The following is a 15,771-nucleotide window of genomic DNA, read 5'->3' as shown; positions in this document are numbered from 1 at the left end:
TTTGTGTTAAAACTTTTAGAATAAAAGTTATTCTTATTATATTTATATTATTTTATTTACCAATAGCCTTCTAATTCATAGGTATGGTCAGTCAAATCAGGAAAGGTAAGTTTTTTTAGAAAAACCGTTTTGAATATTACGTCTACCAGACACCACCACGGTACTTGTTTACCAATTTGGTCACTACGGTAGTTAAAGGTTAAAGATCTTGTTTGTAAATAAGGTTGTACCCAGTATCTTCTATGGGCACGATTTCTTTTAATTCGACCATACAAATACCAAACAGTTAGTATAATGGCAGCGTCATGAATAAGTTCCACACTATTAATCATTTTTATCAAGACTATCGTGATGCTCAGTACTGCACGACCACCACAGAGAACGGCGAATAAATGAGAGCCGCCGTGCGTGAATCTACAAAACACACCTACGCGCGTGAGTGCGCAAAAAACCCGCACGATGATGCAGATCTGCACTCCCGCAGGAACGCGCGTAGGTGCGTCGACACGCAATATGCAGCATGATGCGGGGCAGTGTGTTAATCGCCTTACCACATTAACAAGGACCAAAGTTCTTGTTAGTGTGATAACTTTAAGCCCCGGATACACTAGGGAACATTTTGTCCCGCAACATGACGCGCAACACAAAATATACGTGACGCTGCAACGTTGCATAGTGTCCCGCAACATGACCCACAACATTGTACGTGACGCGGGGCATGTTGCTTGCTCCCGCCTCGTGAGCGAGCGCATGTGTCCCGCGTCAGTGTTGCGGCATTTGTCACCGAGTATAGTCGCGTACGCAACGTGCCTTTAAAATGTCTGTTGTGTGGGGAAATGATACCGTGCTTTTGCTTATTGAGCTTTACGAAAGTCGTGACTTGTTATGGGATACTTCACACCGTGACTATCGAAATAAAATAAAGAAAAATGATGCATGGGAGGATATTGCCAAGGCGCTTAAATTGCCTAGAAAAGAAATAGAAGCCAAAGTACATACCCTGCGTTCGCAATTTGTCCGAGAAAGGAAGAAAGTGAAATCGTCAAAAACTACTGGCAGTGGACGAGAGGACGTGAAGTCCAGTGCATGGTTTGCGTATGATGCAATGAAATTTTTGCTAAAGGGAGCCACAACGTCTGGAAGCTTGGACACTTTGGACACAAACGTAAGTTATGCTTTTTTATTTCTAATTTATTTATATTTACTAGCGGCCCGCCCCGGCTTCGCACGGGTAGCTAAATTTATACATACTTAATTTATTAATTTAAACTTTCTTCTATTTCTATTTCCTTTTTTCTAGCCATATGATGCTGTATTTTTTTATCTTATCACTTATTTTATTATTATTTCACCTTATCACTACTAATATAATATGTATTATTTACATTAACTAAGATTTGTACACACCTCACCCACAAGACTTCACTTCTAAAAGGATTGACGTTGTTCAATAACATTAAAAGAAAAAATATAGTACAATACTAGTTTATTCATTTAAAAATTATTCTGCCAGGGAACACGTCCTTCTTCACTCATGAAATATTCAGCAAATTTGTTTCTTATTTCCATAGCAGATTCAGGGTAGCGTCGTCCCATAGCATTTAAATTCGACATATTAACAGAGCCAGCTTCTCTGCGCCAAGATCCTTCTAAAATATCGTGATCCACATTTTCAGAATCAAAAGTTCCATGTGGGTTGTACAGTGATCTCGATTGACTATTTCGCCTTAAAAAATTATGGAGGTATATGCACGCCATTACAACAAGTTCAGCATTACAGGGTAGGATGGTTATGGGAGTTCGGAATATACGAAATACAACACCTAAGATACCGAACACATTTTCGACAATTCTTCTAGCTCTTGACAGTCGATAGTTGAAAATGCGTCTTGTTGTACCCACGTCATGATTACCGGGATATGGCTTCATCATGTTTTCTGTCAGTGCAAAGGCGCTGTCTCCTACAAGTACGTAAGGCATATTCGGCCCATCTTGTCGTATTGGGTCTGGAGTCGGCCAGTTGAGTTGGTTATCAGCCAAAGCTTTATAAAAAGCAGTCTCTTGGAATACTCCACTGTCAGAAGATTTTTCTTTAGCACCACAATTTGCATAGATAAAATTGTAATTTGCATCGACAATACCCAATAGGACAATACTAAATTGTTCTTTATAGTTAAAATAGTCACTTCCAGAATTCGAAGGAGCTTGGATCAAAACGTGTTTACCGTCTATAGATCCAACGCAATGCGGAAAATTCCATATATTTTCAAAGCTTCTAGCCTTGGCTTTCCATTCATTTGCAGTAGCTGGGACCTGTAAAGAAATTATTAAACATTAAATACTATTTTTACGTACTAATAATTAAGGATTCATGTCTAACAGATGTTTGAAATAATACAATACGTGTTTTATAGTCTATCCTTATTATAATAATTGATTTAATATTTATATCATTAATTTTTCAGAGTCCACAAAGCCAAAACACGATTTCGTCTCCGGATGAAGATGTCGTTCTACAGTCTCAATCTACCGTTCCAGAATTTCAATCTCCTCATCAACTAGAATCGCAATCTACCATTGATCAAGCAGAGCAACCTACAACCCCTGCACCAACACCTTCATCGTCGCGACCAACTCGCAAGAGGAGCCACCCCAATGAAGATAGATTAGAGGAGGCTTATGAAGTTCTGCATGCTGCTAAAAACAGAATGATGTCCCGAGATGAATTCGATGTTTATGGACAGTACGTAGGAACTGAGTTACGTGCATTAAATGACGAACACAGTGTAATTATGGCTAAATATTATATTAATAATATTTTATTAGATGCACGCTTAGGAAAATACCGTACAATTTATAATAATCAAAGCCAGCCAGTTGTTCAACAGGGCTATAGCACTGCATCCAGTGATATTAGCCCCGAGCCTTCTGAAGAGCATATTATACAAGATATACTTGAAACTATGGATTCCTCGAACACTAATAGCATTGATGGCACTAATACTAATTAATTTACGTTGGTCGCTATATCCATCTCGTACTCTTTAAAATTTATTTTACTGAAGATTAAAATACAATTATAAATAAAATATATGCGTTTTCTTTAACTTACCTTTACACATATCTTCAATTTATTTATCAGTTCTTTACAAACTTCTGGTACTATTTTACGTATCAGTTGTTTTGACACTCGAAAAGTGTACGACAAAGAAGCATAAGAATCTCCAGTCGACAAGTACCTCAATGTAATGGCAAGTCTGATATGAGGACTAATAGCGTTTCGTAATATTGTATCCTGTTTGGCTATGGAAGATGCGATCATTTGCAACAAAGTTTCAAAATCAGATGATGACATGCGAGTAAAATTCACAAACGATCCGTCAGACATTCGGAGATCACTTAGAATATTTACTCTTCTTTCTCGTTGTAATAAGAAATTCCGCATCCACCACCTTCTCTTTCTCTTACGTTTCAACACACTCGATATAATTACTATGTACGCAGCACTAATAGCCACAACCTCCTCGGGCGACATTTCTATAAACACTGAGAAGTGTGGTCGACAAAATGTTCCGCGACATGTATCTCGGCACATTCCACGTAGTTGTTGAGCAACATGTTCCGCAACATGTTGCTCCATTTGTCCCCTAGTGTATCCGTGGCTTTAGGTTTAAAGAATTTATTCTCAAAAAAGATTACAAAAATCCACTTACATGAGAACAAAAGAGATAAAAGTTCTTAAAACTAAACAGCAGTCCCGTATTAAATTAAGGGTAATATCCAGGGTAAATTATACATTTTTTTTTTGGTTGAACGATAACAAGCACAAAGAATAAAGCAAAGAACAAACAAATACTAAAAACTAATTCTCATAGAGTGAGCAGTTTTTAATAATATAGTCACGTAACTCGGATTTGCAAGATTGTGGGGAGTTCTATATTTTTTATACGTGGAGGTAATTTGTTATGAGTGCTCCTTCAAAGGTAATATTTTTTTGTTTATGTTTGGTGCGTGCTCTCTGCAAAACAAGCAAACTAGGACGACGTAAACTACGCTTAGAGACTTGTGATCTTTTAATAAAAGATATATTGGTGTGAATGGTTTTACTGATGATCGTTTTTATTAAAATGCAAGTACTGTATAAATAAAGTTGTCGAATGCTCATTATGTTTGTCTCCTTGAATATTTTAAGAGTTGATGTTAGGTATGGGTAACAGAATAGTGCTTTAATTACTTTATTTTGAACCCTTTGTAGTTCCCTTATTCTTGTCTTGGCGGCACTCACTCACATAACTTTTGAAGCAGTTGTTTTTTAGCACACATAGGTACATGTTACATTTTACGCACATGGTGCGGCAGCGTGAGGTACGATCGCGTTCATATCTGCAGTCATAGTTTTAAAATTCTTACGGGTTAAAATAGCGTGCACTGAGGTTCCACTAGATACACACACACATGCATATTTAAAAAGAATAAATATTCCTTCAAATGAATACGGTCTTTAATACCAATGATTACTAAGGAAAACAGTCTATTATTCTTTGACATATAACATAACAAAACAGAAAGAGACGGTAATCAACGATGGCCGAACTGGGCCCGATAATTGTCGATCGAGATATCGTCGTCTCTCATTATTTGCATAGGATTTGCCTATAGAGGGAAGCCTGCGACTGCCAGACTTATGTCATTTCAATAAGGTTGAAAGTTTGTCTGCACACGACCCTAACATAGGTAGTGGTTCCTTTGAAAGTTATTGGGTAGCAATTTTATTATTTCGTGTGAGCAAGTGAGATCTAAGATATTTAGATAATCTCGCTTGCTCACACTCGCTTGTTCTAGTTACTAGCGTTACTTGGATTCCGAAGATATTCAAGGATTTTTTTTTTAATTTTTTTACTGACAATTTTTAATGTTTCAAGGTGCCATTTGAACTAGGTAACTGACTGACTAACTAACTGATATCTAAGAATTACAATACCTACCCGTGTCTTCAAACACGGAAATAAGCAAGAAATATTAAATTTATTTATATAATTTATTTAATAAAGAGGGAGCAAAATAAAACATTCAATAATTAAAATTAGTAAATTTTATTAAAACAGTTTACCTATAGTTTTATTTACATATTGATGATTATATAAAGCTATACATATATAGTATATTACACTAATTGTATTATCCACTTATCTCCTGTTATTAAGGTTACAGCTTAATTATTCGTTTTCATAAAGAAAAGATATTGAAGCTGTCCTTAAAATACTATCCAAATAATTAGTACTTTTAATATAAATTGGCAGAACCTTTCACGCACTATATGGACTCGATGCACAGGGCAGTTGTCTTGCACAAATGATATTATTGGCTTATCATCAATCGTATAAATACACCGCACAGTTGGTAACATGGTTTCTTGCAGCACTTGCACATAATGAGCAGCTGTAGCGCGTCCTGCTATCCACACCTGCTCCCCAGGTCCAGCAGCACTCATCCAGCCCCACATATTTATAGATATGTGTCCAGACTCCATATTTGGCACTATATTTTTTTCTTCATACAGAGTTGCATTTCTTCGCCATAAATGAAGCCTACCGTGTTGTGATGACATAAACGAACTTTTCGTCCGTAAATATCGCTTCTTTCCAGTAAAAATCCAAATACTGCCGAGCAAATTCTAAACGTCTTTGCTTATTTATTTCGGATAAATACGGCTTTCTTGCTGGCTGCCTGTTGTGTAGTCCCTCACGATGAAAACTCGACGAACAGTAACCACTAATGTGTCGAACTGTTCCGCAAATATTCTGGTCGGTATGAAGCTATTATTTTCGTACTGTTCCACCATGGATCTCCGCTGTGTGGCGTGTCGCTGTGTTGATTATTAGCGGACGACGGTCGCTGCGCGGTCGACTTTTTAGACTACCCTCTTCTTGATGGCGCGTTACCCAACGTTTCACCGCTTGTTGTTTATTGTGTTATTTGTGTGAATGTGTGAGTGATAGCATTGGTGCAAGCTATAAAGTTTTGCGAACTATGACTGCAATTATGAACGCGACCGTACATGTCGGGTGCCTACATTTTGACGCAAATTTCGCTTCAACATAACAAGGCAGATGCCCTACATTGTCTAGCCTCACCTCTGGTATCGGTTGTGAGAAGATGATATTCCGGAAAAGGGAATCATCTGCTGATCTATCGACATATGTTTTGAGTGTGATAATTTGTGACATTTCCAAAGGATGGACTCTATGAGCGGTCGTATTTTTCACAGTTTGTCGGCTAGTTATATTGGCTAGTTCTGCATTCGTGAAGTGAATAAAATTGCGAAGCTCATAGAAGCGTTGCCGGGTGATCGTCTCGCGAATAATCGGCACGCACAAATCTCTATTCCAGTAGAGCTTACCCTGAGGATACTTAGTGTCCCGATCATCAATAGTACACCCGAGAAGCATATCAATTCAAAAGAATTTGTATAACTGATCTAAGATCACGTTTTTGTATCGAGTACAAATTTGTCTGCTCGGCTACTAAATCCCTAAAATCATGCCTCAGATATTCAAAAAGCACATTTATTCAGAGGTGCCCTGGGAAACCAGTTCATCATCCGCTATATCTGGACTGGACCTCGGCATGACATCTTAGTAAGCCAAAACAATCGTGATGAACTTTGCACCAATTCTTCCGTATGTTCTTCAGATGGCTCCTCCAGCTGCTAAAGGTTTTGAACTTCTGGAGGCAAACTCTCGTCGTCATCATCTCCAGAGAAATCGAAATCACTTTCATTCAATAATCTTTCTATTTCTTCGTCATTGAGCTCCTGAAACATCCATACATACATTAAAAAAAGGTAATATAAGATACCGAGGTACACATATGTGTAACAGAAAAGTATCAAAGTAATACTAGTACAAAAAACAAAAAATCTTGAAACTTATCTTAGGCTGATATCATACTAGCTACTACTACTACAAACAGAAGACTGGGAAAACATTAGCAAAGGCTCTCTAGAAAATGCTGATCCTTTCCTAATTGTATAGGTGCAGTGGACGGCAAACATAATAGGATGATAAAGCCGTGTCATAGCGGCTCTCTATATTTTAACTACAAAAAGTACGAGTATTTCTCTATGAATTTGCTAGCCGCCTGTGACTCCAACTACAAGTACATATTTGTTGATGTCGGTTCACATGGAAAATGTTCAGATTCAACTATATTTGACACTAGCTGACCCGGCAAACGCTGTTTTGCCAATTATTTTTATATATTATTACGGAACCCTATTTTTTCCAAAATAAAATATAGTCTATGTTACTCGTGGGTAATGTAGCTTTCGAATGGTGAAAGAATTTTTAAAATCGGTCCAGTAGTTTTTGAGCCTATTCATTACAACCAAACAAACAAAGTTTTCCTCTTTATAATATTAGTGTAGAAGTGTAGATAAGCCAATTGAGAATGTAAATAAAAATATACAGTCAAAACCTATTATAGCGACATTGAAGGGACCGTATAGTTTCCGACGTTATACCCGATAGTTGTTATAAGCAATACATAGGTATACACAAGTATGTATGTAGTTATACTATCGAATAATATTAGTTTATGTTCACTTGTCCTCGATCGTTTAATTTTTAAAGAATTGTTTTCGAAAAGAGCTTTTTTCTCTATTCTTCCTAATCAATTATCGCAAAAAGTGTCAAGCGACATTTTTTGCGATATTGAGTTATATACATATTTGGAATCTGCCAATTTTTCTCCGTCGTTTGAGCTCACTCTCAAATTTTTCTGAGCATTTTTTTGGCGCTTGACACCCGCTAAAAAGGGTCTTATTTTGGCGATCATTGATCTAAACGACAAAGATTTGGGTAAATTTTTGGACCTGCCACTTAAACCTTTTTGACTTTTATCATAATTTTTGTGTCAAGGCCATACGCCTTGATTAGATTGCATCATACTTTTTTGAAAATCAGAGGCGATTGCGCCAATTTGCCTTTTAGCTTTTTATAGGATATGGTCGCTTGACCCATTTTGATTTCTAAGGTAATATTGAACTACGTCGCTTTGCCGTTTTTGTTTTCCATCGCCCCACACACGCATGTCGTTTGACACATTTTGCACGATGTAGGTAGTTATCGTGTTGTGTGCGCTACCGAGGCATGTTTCGCTCGCTCTCGCGCGCGTCTGCGGCGTCAGTCAAACGCCGGCGGTTAACGAAGTAAGTTGTATGCGTAGTTTTTAAATATAACTGAGTTGTGTGCGAAACGGCCGACCCGTAATTACTACGGTGAGTATCATCATAATCTTTATTTACGTTTTATTTACTGAATTAGTGCTAAATCAATTAGGTAATTTTAAGTAGGTTTTGATGTACCTTTTGTTGTATAAAAGGTTTAATGGGACATTTTAAAATTATACATATTAAAACAGCTTCGCTCACTTCTGGAGGCAAACTCTCGTCGTCATCATCTCCAGAGAAATCGAAATCACTTTCATTCAATAATCTTTCTATTTCTTCGTCATTGAGCTCCTGAAACATCCATACATACATTAAAAAAAGGTAATATAAGATACCGAGGTACACATATGTGTAACAGAAAAGTATCAAAGTAATACTAGTACAAAAAACAAAAAATCTTGAAACTTATCTTAGGCTGATATCATACTAGCTACTACTACTACAAACAGAAGACTGGGAAAACATTAGCAAAGGCTCTCTAGAAAATGCTGATCCTTTCCTAATTGTATAGGTGCAGTGGACGGCAAACATAATAGGATGATAAAGCCGTGTCATAGCGGCTCTCTATATTTTAACTACAAAAAGTACTCGTATTTCTCTATGAATTTGCTAGCCGCCTGTGACTCCAACTACAAGTACATATTTGTTGATGTCGGTTCACATGGAAAATGTTCAGATTCAACTATATTTGACACTAGCTGACCCGGCAAACGCTGTTTTGCCAATTATTTTTATATATTATTACGGAACCCTATTTTTTCCAAAATAAAATATAGTCTATGTTACTCGTGGGTAATGTAGCTTTCGAATGGTGAAAGAATTTTTAAAATCGGTCCAGTAGTTTTTGAGCCTATTCATTACAACCAAACAAACAAAGTTTTCCTCTTTATAATATTAGTGTAGAAGTGTAGATAAGCCAATTGAGAATGTAAATAAAAATATACAGTCAAAACCTATTATAGCGACATTGAAGGGACCGTATAGTTTCCGACGTTATACCCGATAGTTGTTATAAGCAATACATAGGTATACACAAGTATGTATGTAGTTATACTATCGAATAATATTAGTTTATGTTCACTTGTCCTCGATCGTTTAATTTTTAAAGAATTGTTTTCGAAAAGAGCTTTTTTCTCTATTCTTCCTAATCAATTATCGCAAAAAGTGTCAAGCGACATTTTTTGCGATATTGAGTTATATACATATTTGGAATCTGCCAATTTTTCTCCGTCGTTTGAGCTCACTCTCAAATTTTTCTGAGCATTTTTTTGGCGCTTGACACCCGCTAAAAAGGGTCTTATTTTGGCGATCATTGATCTAAACGACAAAGATTTGGGTAAATTTTTGGACCTGCCACTTAAACCTTTTTGACTTTTATCATAATTTTTGTGTCAAGGCCATACGCCTTGATTAGATTGCATCATACTTTTTTGAAAATCAGAGGCGATTGCGCCAATTTGCCTTTTAGCTTTTTATAGGATATGGTCGCTTGACCCATTTTGATTTCTAAGGTAATATTGAACTACGTCGCTTTGCCGTTTTTGTTTTCCATCGCCCCACACACGCATGTCGTTTGACACATTTTGCACGATGTAGGTAGTTATCGTGTTGTGTGCGCTACCGAGGCATGTTTCGCTCGCTCTCGCGCGCGTCTGCGGCGTCAGTCAAACGCCGGCGGTTAACGAAGTAAGTTGTATGCGTAGTTTTTAAATATAACTGAGTTGTGTGCGAAACGGCCGACCCGTAATTACTACGGTGAGTATCATCATAATCTTTATTTACGTTTTATTTACTGAATTAGTGCTAAATCAATTAGGTAATTTTAAGTAGGTTTTGATGTACCTTTTGTTGTATAAAAGGTTTAATGGGACATTTTAAAATTATACATATTAAAACAGCTTCGCTCACATCATGTTTTACTGGGGAAAGTGCCCAGGAAAACATAAGTGAGTAAAACCGTTTTATTATTATAAATCTATGTAACCTTTAAATAATCTTCGATGAATTTCAGCTAACTATGGATTCACAACGGCGGATATACTTTAAGAAAGAGATTATGAAAAACATTATGTCGGAACAGAAACGTAAAGATGCCATGGGTTCACAATCTAATCAGTCCACAAATGAGAATATTTATACAGAAAATTTTGTAGAAGACCATCACGTGACTATATTAGGTAGTCAATCCTACCACGAAATTCATTCAACCAGTGATATTTCTGATTTATATGACCACAGGTAAATTACTGTACTTACTTAATAGTCAGTCTCATATTTTACGAAAAGGTCACCAAAAATCTGGGGCACTTTCAGCAGTGGGTTCAGGGGTCTTACCTAGTATTGAACTTTTTATCCACACTAATATTAAAGAGGAAAAATTTGTGTATTTGTAATGTGTGGAATAAACTCAAAACCTACTGGAATCATCGAAGATTTTTTAAAGATCGGTAAAAAATCTTCGATGAATTTCAGCTAACTATGTCACAACGGCGGATATATTTTAAGAAAGAGATTATGAAAAACATTATGTCTGAACAGAAACGTAAAGATGCCATGGGTTCACAATCTAATCAGTCCACAAATGAGAATATTTATATTTATACTGAAAATTTTGTAGAAGACCATCACGTGACTATATTAAGTAGTCAATCCTACCACGAACAAACACAACAAATTCATTCAATCAGTGATATTTCTGATTTAGATAGACCAAATGCAACCTTTAGATTTAACTTTCCATGACCCACTAAAAACAGCATATAACAGAATGTGAATACTTCATGGTCAACTACCCAGGCACAAAATTACGGTATATGATGTTGTAGGCCTATATACAAAGGCTTTTAATAGAACCACAAGTACCTACTGAAAAAGCTATGAATGGCTTTAAGTCCGCTGGAATCTGCCCAAAACACTTTTGAAAGCTTTGGTAAACTTTTGCATCAGTCTCTTCTCTTGAACAACGGATACCGTCTGTGATACTGCCAACGAAAATATTTCTAATCCAATAGAATCTCAGGAAATATTAGAACTTGCCAATAATGATGCTCACTTTGACGATTTAAACAAAACAACACCTGCGTCTGCATTAGTGGGCGCTGTTAGTGAAGCTAGTGTAAATCAAAGTATAACAAGTCAAACTTGTCCATCTCCCTTGGTACCTCTTAGTGACGTAGCGCAAGAACCAAGTCTAAAACCTACTCATACAAAACGATTAGCAAAAAAAAAAACATTCCATTATTTTCACCAGCACACCGGAAAATGTAAACCTAGAACTAGATGGGGCACATTTGAACGCGTACGAATGTACCCCAACTGGTAGGTAGGTAGGATTTAGTGTGTTAGTGTGGTAGAGATTGTCTAATTTAAAAATGCACGCCCCTCCAGTGTATTTACGCTTCCATGCAAAGTCAGTGAACTTACGCACTTCATACAAATTAATCGACGTCATTTGTTGTTCAGTAACCGGCTAGAAACGAACGTGGAAGCACGTGTCGATTACACGCAAAGCACGGTCAGCATCCAAAATTATATATCAACATGTCGACGAAAAGACATATTCGTAGCCAGGTAATTATTTTCAATATGAATCACTTCACTTTTTTTAAAAGTCATATTATTTGAAAGAAGAATTCCTTGTTGCTTTTTTGTAAAATCTCTTTAATCATTGTAAACCTTTTACAATACATATTTTTATCTTAATACGTAATTTAAAACCATAATTTAATTATGCCAACTTCAACACTTACTGAAACTTCTCATTTGATAACTAAGCACCGGGAAATGCATGGTTTTATCTACAAAGAACTTGTTGAAACAATGTATTAGCGCTGATATTTTGCATGCAGATGCCACATATAAGTTGATTTGGCAGGGGTTTCCGGTACTGATAGTCGGAAGTACTGATAAAAACAGAAAATTTTACCCCATTTGCCTGACAATATCTATAAATGAACGTAAGGCTGATTTTAAAACGACGTTTCAAGGATTAAAGAGCAATCTTCTGTAAAGAGCAATTTTCGACGCTGCGGAAAGCATACAAAATGCATTTCGTGAAGTATTTGGAAAAGAAACGATTGTGAAAATGTGCTGGGCTCATTCTAAGAAGAAAATTTGCACTAAATTGGACCAAACGACAAAAAAGAATATTTGGAAACATATATTGGAAGATATTGATGCACTGCAATCGGCAACATCGCCTGAAGTGTTTTCTGCTGCTTCGAAGTTGCTGTGATTGGCCTGATTTTTATACATCGCAAATACATCTGCAAGCATCTGAAACATCTATATACAGAAAGAGTGAAGTTTTGTGGGATGTTACGGACATCCCACAAAACTTCACACTTCATTCAAATTATAAAAACAATAGAGCGAAACGTGATGTTTTACGAGGTCTTTCACAAAAATATCAGTTGGATGAAGATACTGTCAAAAAGAAAATAAAGAACCTTCGATTCGATTCCACAGGGAACACAATTGTCTCACTAATAAAAAAAGCGGTTCTGGATCTACCAAAGAAAGCAAAAAATGGTTTGCTTATGAATCATTGCAGTTTATACTCGATGTGACTGAACCTCGCTCAGGAACAGCCAGTTCAATTGTAAGTATTTCACTTTTTGGAAATAATTAGTAATAAAAGATTATGTAGTAAGAATGAAGATTAACTTAATTTGATTTTTAATAATGATTATTTAATTATAATTTCATAATAAGCATTGTCAAGAGGAAACATAAATGTCAATAAATAACTTTACTGATACATGTCCTGCCATTCCACTTTTCCTTGAGGTGTCATAAAATATTCTTTTAATTCTTCTCGAACAGGCTTAGCATCAATCGGGAGGTGGCCCAGGAACCCTTTGTAAATCTGCTAATCCTGTATCATTGCAAGTAATTTGTCTCCAAGTTCCATTAATAATAATCCCATTTTCTAAGTCCTCTGTATCAGAACTTCCCTGAGGAGTATAAAGTGATTGTGAAGTTCTACTTTTTCTTTAATAGTTGTGTAGATAAATGTGCATGCTTTGGTAATCGTTTCCACATTTTCCACTTTTAGTTGTATTGGTTTTCCAAAAACCCTAAAACAGAAGCCATTATTCCGAATGCATTTTCTACAATTCTCCTTGCTTTTGAAAGTCGATAGTTAAATATCCTTTCTGGTGATTGAGATAGTTGGCCAGCATATGGCTTCATGCAGTTAATAGTTAGTGCAAATGCATCATCAGCTAATAAAACATATGGAGTAGATTTTTCCCTCCCAAGTATTGGTTCTGGTTGAGGTATTTTTAATCTGTTTTCTTTTAGTTCTTTGTAAAATGAAGTACTCTTGTAAACGCCGCCGTCTGATATACGTCCCTGACACCCAACATGAACATATTGAAAACAATAGTTGGCATCCACAATTGCCATAAGAACAATACTGTGTTTTTTTGTAGTTAAAATATTCAGTTCCAGTATTGGCAGGACATATGATCTGTACATGTTTACCATCAATGGCCCCCTATACAGTGAGGAAAGTTGCACTTTATTTCAAAACTAGCTTTTGCCCGCGGCTTCGCCTACGTTAATTTCGCTTCCATAAAAAGATTGCTTAGATTAAGAGCCTTGCATTGACATAAACTAATATTATGCAAAAAAATAGATGTGCCTACGTGAGTGCGTGTTTGAGGATGCTATTCAATCATGCAAATTCAACTGGATAGATTTTGATGAAACTTACGTACACGGGAAGAATAATGCCTGGAATAGAACATAATTTATTTTTCCTACAAAAGCAAAGTCCCGGGGGCGCAGCTGTTAAAAAACGAATAAATTCTAAAGACAAAAAAAGGTAAGTATAATAATGGAAGTAAGTACTGGCGAAACTAAAATTACTTAATTAAAACTTAATTAATTAAAAATTTTGCCGGCGGCTACAATCGTGTTATTTCTTAAATTCTCATGAGGCGCCATCTCGTATCGGGTGGTCAAAAAATAAATACCTAAACCACGGGAACTAAATCAATAAAATGCTATTTTTTTAATCATTATCATCATTTTTCAATATAATAAACATAAGAATTAATTATTTATGGTGCCGTGTGGTTCCCGGCACCAACACAAAAAAGAATAGGACCACTCCAGCTCTTTTCCATGGATGTCGTAAAAGGCGACTAAGGGATAGGCTTACAAACTTGGGATTCTTTTTTAGGCGTTGGGTTAGCAACCTGTCACTATTTGAATCTCAATTCTATCATTAAGCCAAATAGCTGAACGTGGCCATTCAGCCTTTTTAAGACTGTTGGCTCTGTCTCATGGCTCATATGTATGTATGTATGTATAATTATTTATAGCTTTTTATATCGATTCAAATCAAAAATGACGAAGTTCCATACAAACTTGCACCCCCTATTTCATCCCCTTGGGATAGAATTTCAGGATAAAAAGTAGCCTATATTCTAATCCAGGTTACTAACTATATCTGTGCCGAATTTCGTTCAGATCCGTTCGGTAGATTTTGCGTGATGCGCGTACAAACATACAGACAGACGGACAGACAGACAGACAGACAGACAGACAAAAATTCTAAAAAAAAATTGTTTTGGCTTCTATTGACCCTAAAAAGACCCCTTATAATTTTTTTTTTAAATATCTTCAATGTACAGACAAAGTTGAGTTACAGTTTTATTATATGTATGGATTTCGGGCTACAGTTTTCCATTCTCCTTCATCCTTTGGTACGAGAAAAAAGAAAAATTATCAATTCTTTTTCACAATGACACCAATATTGAGGAAAATATTGAAATCGAAACAGATGATCATTCTCCTATGAGTATACGAGGAAATGAATCCCAAAATATTGAAGCAGATATGCGGCCACTTAGCATTCCCTCCACATCAACATCTCAACATTGTGCATATGAAGATCAAAAGAGGAAGAAGAATAAAAGGTCTTTACGTCAAACGGAAAATGAAAGAAGGGCTGAAGAAGCAGTATCATGAAAAATTCTATTAATAGGGATGATTGCAGTACTTATGGAGAATATGTCGGTTGTTGTTAACTGAGAAAGCTTTCATCTATATCTCAGACATATGTCAAACATGTAATAAATAATAAATAAATAATGTTAAAAAGTGTCAGGCTATAGTAGTTGGCAGTTTCTATCAGATTAATAATATTGACATTAACACCTTGCCACCGCTGATCTTTGACGGAACTATTATTGAATTTAGTACGATGGTTAAAAACCTTGGCCTACATATTGATACCAACTTACATTGGGATTCACACGTTGTTGCAACCAGTCGGAAAGTTTACAGTGTTCTGCATTATCTGCAACGCTTAAAACATTTTCTTCCAACAAAGACGAAGATTATGCTTACCCAAGCACTTCTTCTGCCTATAATTGATTATGCTGATGTGTGTTATCTGGATTTAACTGAAGAGCATCTCAACAAATTAGAACGTCTTCTAAACAATTGTATTAGGTTTATATTCTGCCTTCGGAAGTACGATCATATTTCTGAATACCGTTCTCAGCTAAATTGGCTCCCCATCCGTA

The 15,771-nt window shown here is 36.2% G+C and overlaps 2 protein-coding genes and 1 long non-coding RNA gene across 3 annotated transcripts in view; 1 reads left to right on the top strand and 2 right to left on the bottom strand.

Moving 5' to 3' along the window:
• LOC132901984 (uncharacterized) overlaps window positions 1–15,771 on the bottom strand; it is a 62,227-nt gene that overhangs the window by 21,369 nt on the left and 25,087 nt on the right. The gene's annotated exons all lie outside the window — the stretch shown is intronic.
• LOC132901978 (transcription factor Adf-1-like) lies at window positions 818–3,332 on the top strand. Its single transcript, XM_060945365.1, has 2 exons — window positions 818–1,165; window positions 2,466–3,332. Exons 1-2 carry the CDS (start codon window positions 818–820, stop codon window positions 3,009–3,011), a joined length of 894 nt encoding a protein of 297 aa, XP_060801348.1. The 3' UTR covers window positions 3,012–3,332.
• On the bottom strand, window positions 1,470–3,640 carry LOC106132806 (uncharacterized). The gene is made up of 2 exons (XM_013332340.2): window positions 3,113–3,640; window positions 1,470–2,313 (listed from the first exon to the last, which is right to left on the bottom strand). The coding sequence occupies exons 1-2, from the start codon at window positions 3,638–3,640 to the stop codon at window positions 1,495–1,497; spliced, it is 1,347 nt and encodes a 448-aa protein (XP_013187794.2). The 3' UTR covers window positions 1,470–1,494.

The sequence above is a fragment of the Amyelois transitella genome, chromosome 8 (assembly GCF_032362555.1).
Source record: "Amyelois transitella isolate CPQ chromosome 8, ilAmyTran1.1, whole genome shotgun sequence".
Taxonomy (NCBI): Eukaryota; Metazoa; Arthropoda; class Insecta; order Lepidoptera; family Pyralidae; genus Amyelois; species Amyelois transitella.
The sequence above is the reverse complement of the archived record's forward strand: the minus strand, read 5'-3'. Positions and strand labels throughout refer to the sequence as shown.

Bases quoted from the DNA above. Each gene is read 5' to 3' on its own strand.
- LOC106132806 (XM_013332340.2), bottom strand. From the start codon at position 3,640: ATGGAGCAACATGTTGCGGAACATGTTGCTCAACAACTACGTGGAATG. The intron at 2,314-3,112 runs GTAAGTTAAAGA...ATTTCTTTACAG, and splicing joins AATTGAAGATATGTGTAAAG to GTCCCAGCTACTGCAAATGA.
- LOC132901978 (XM_060945365.1), top strand. From the start codon at position 818: ATGTCTGTTGTGTGGGGAAATGATACCGTGCTTTTGCTTATTGAGCTT. The intron at 1,166-2,465 runs GTAAGTTATGCT...TTAATTTTTCAG, and splicing joins TGGACACTTTGGACACAAAC to AGTCCACAAAGCCAAAACAC.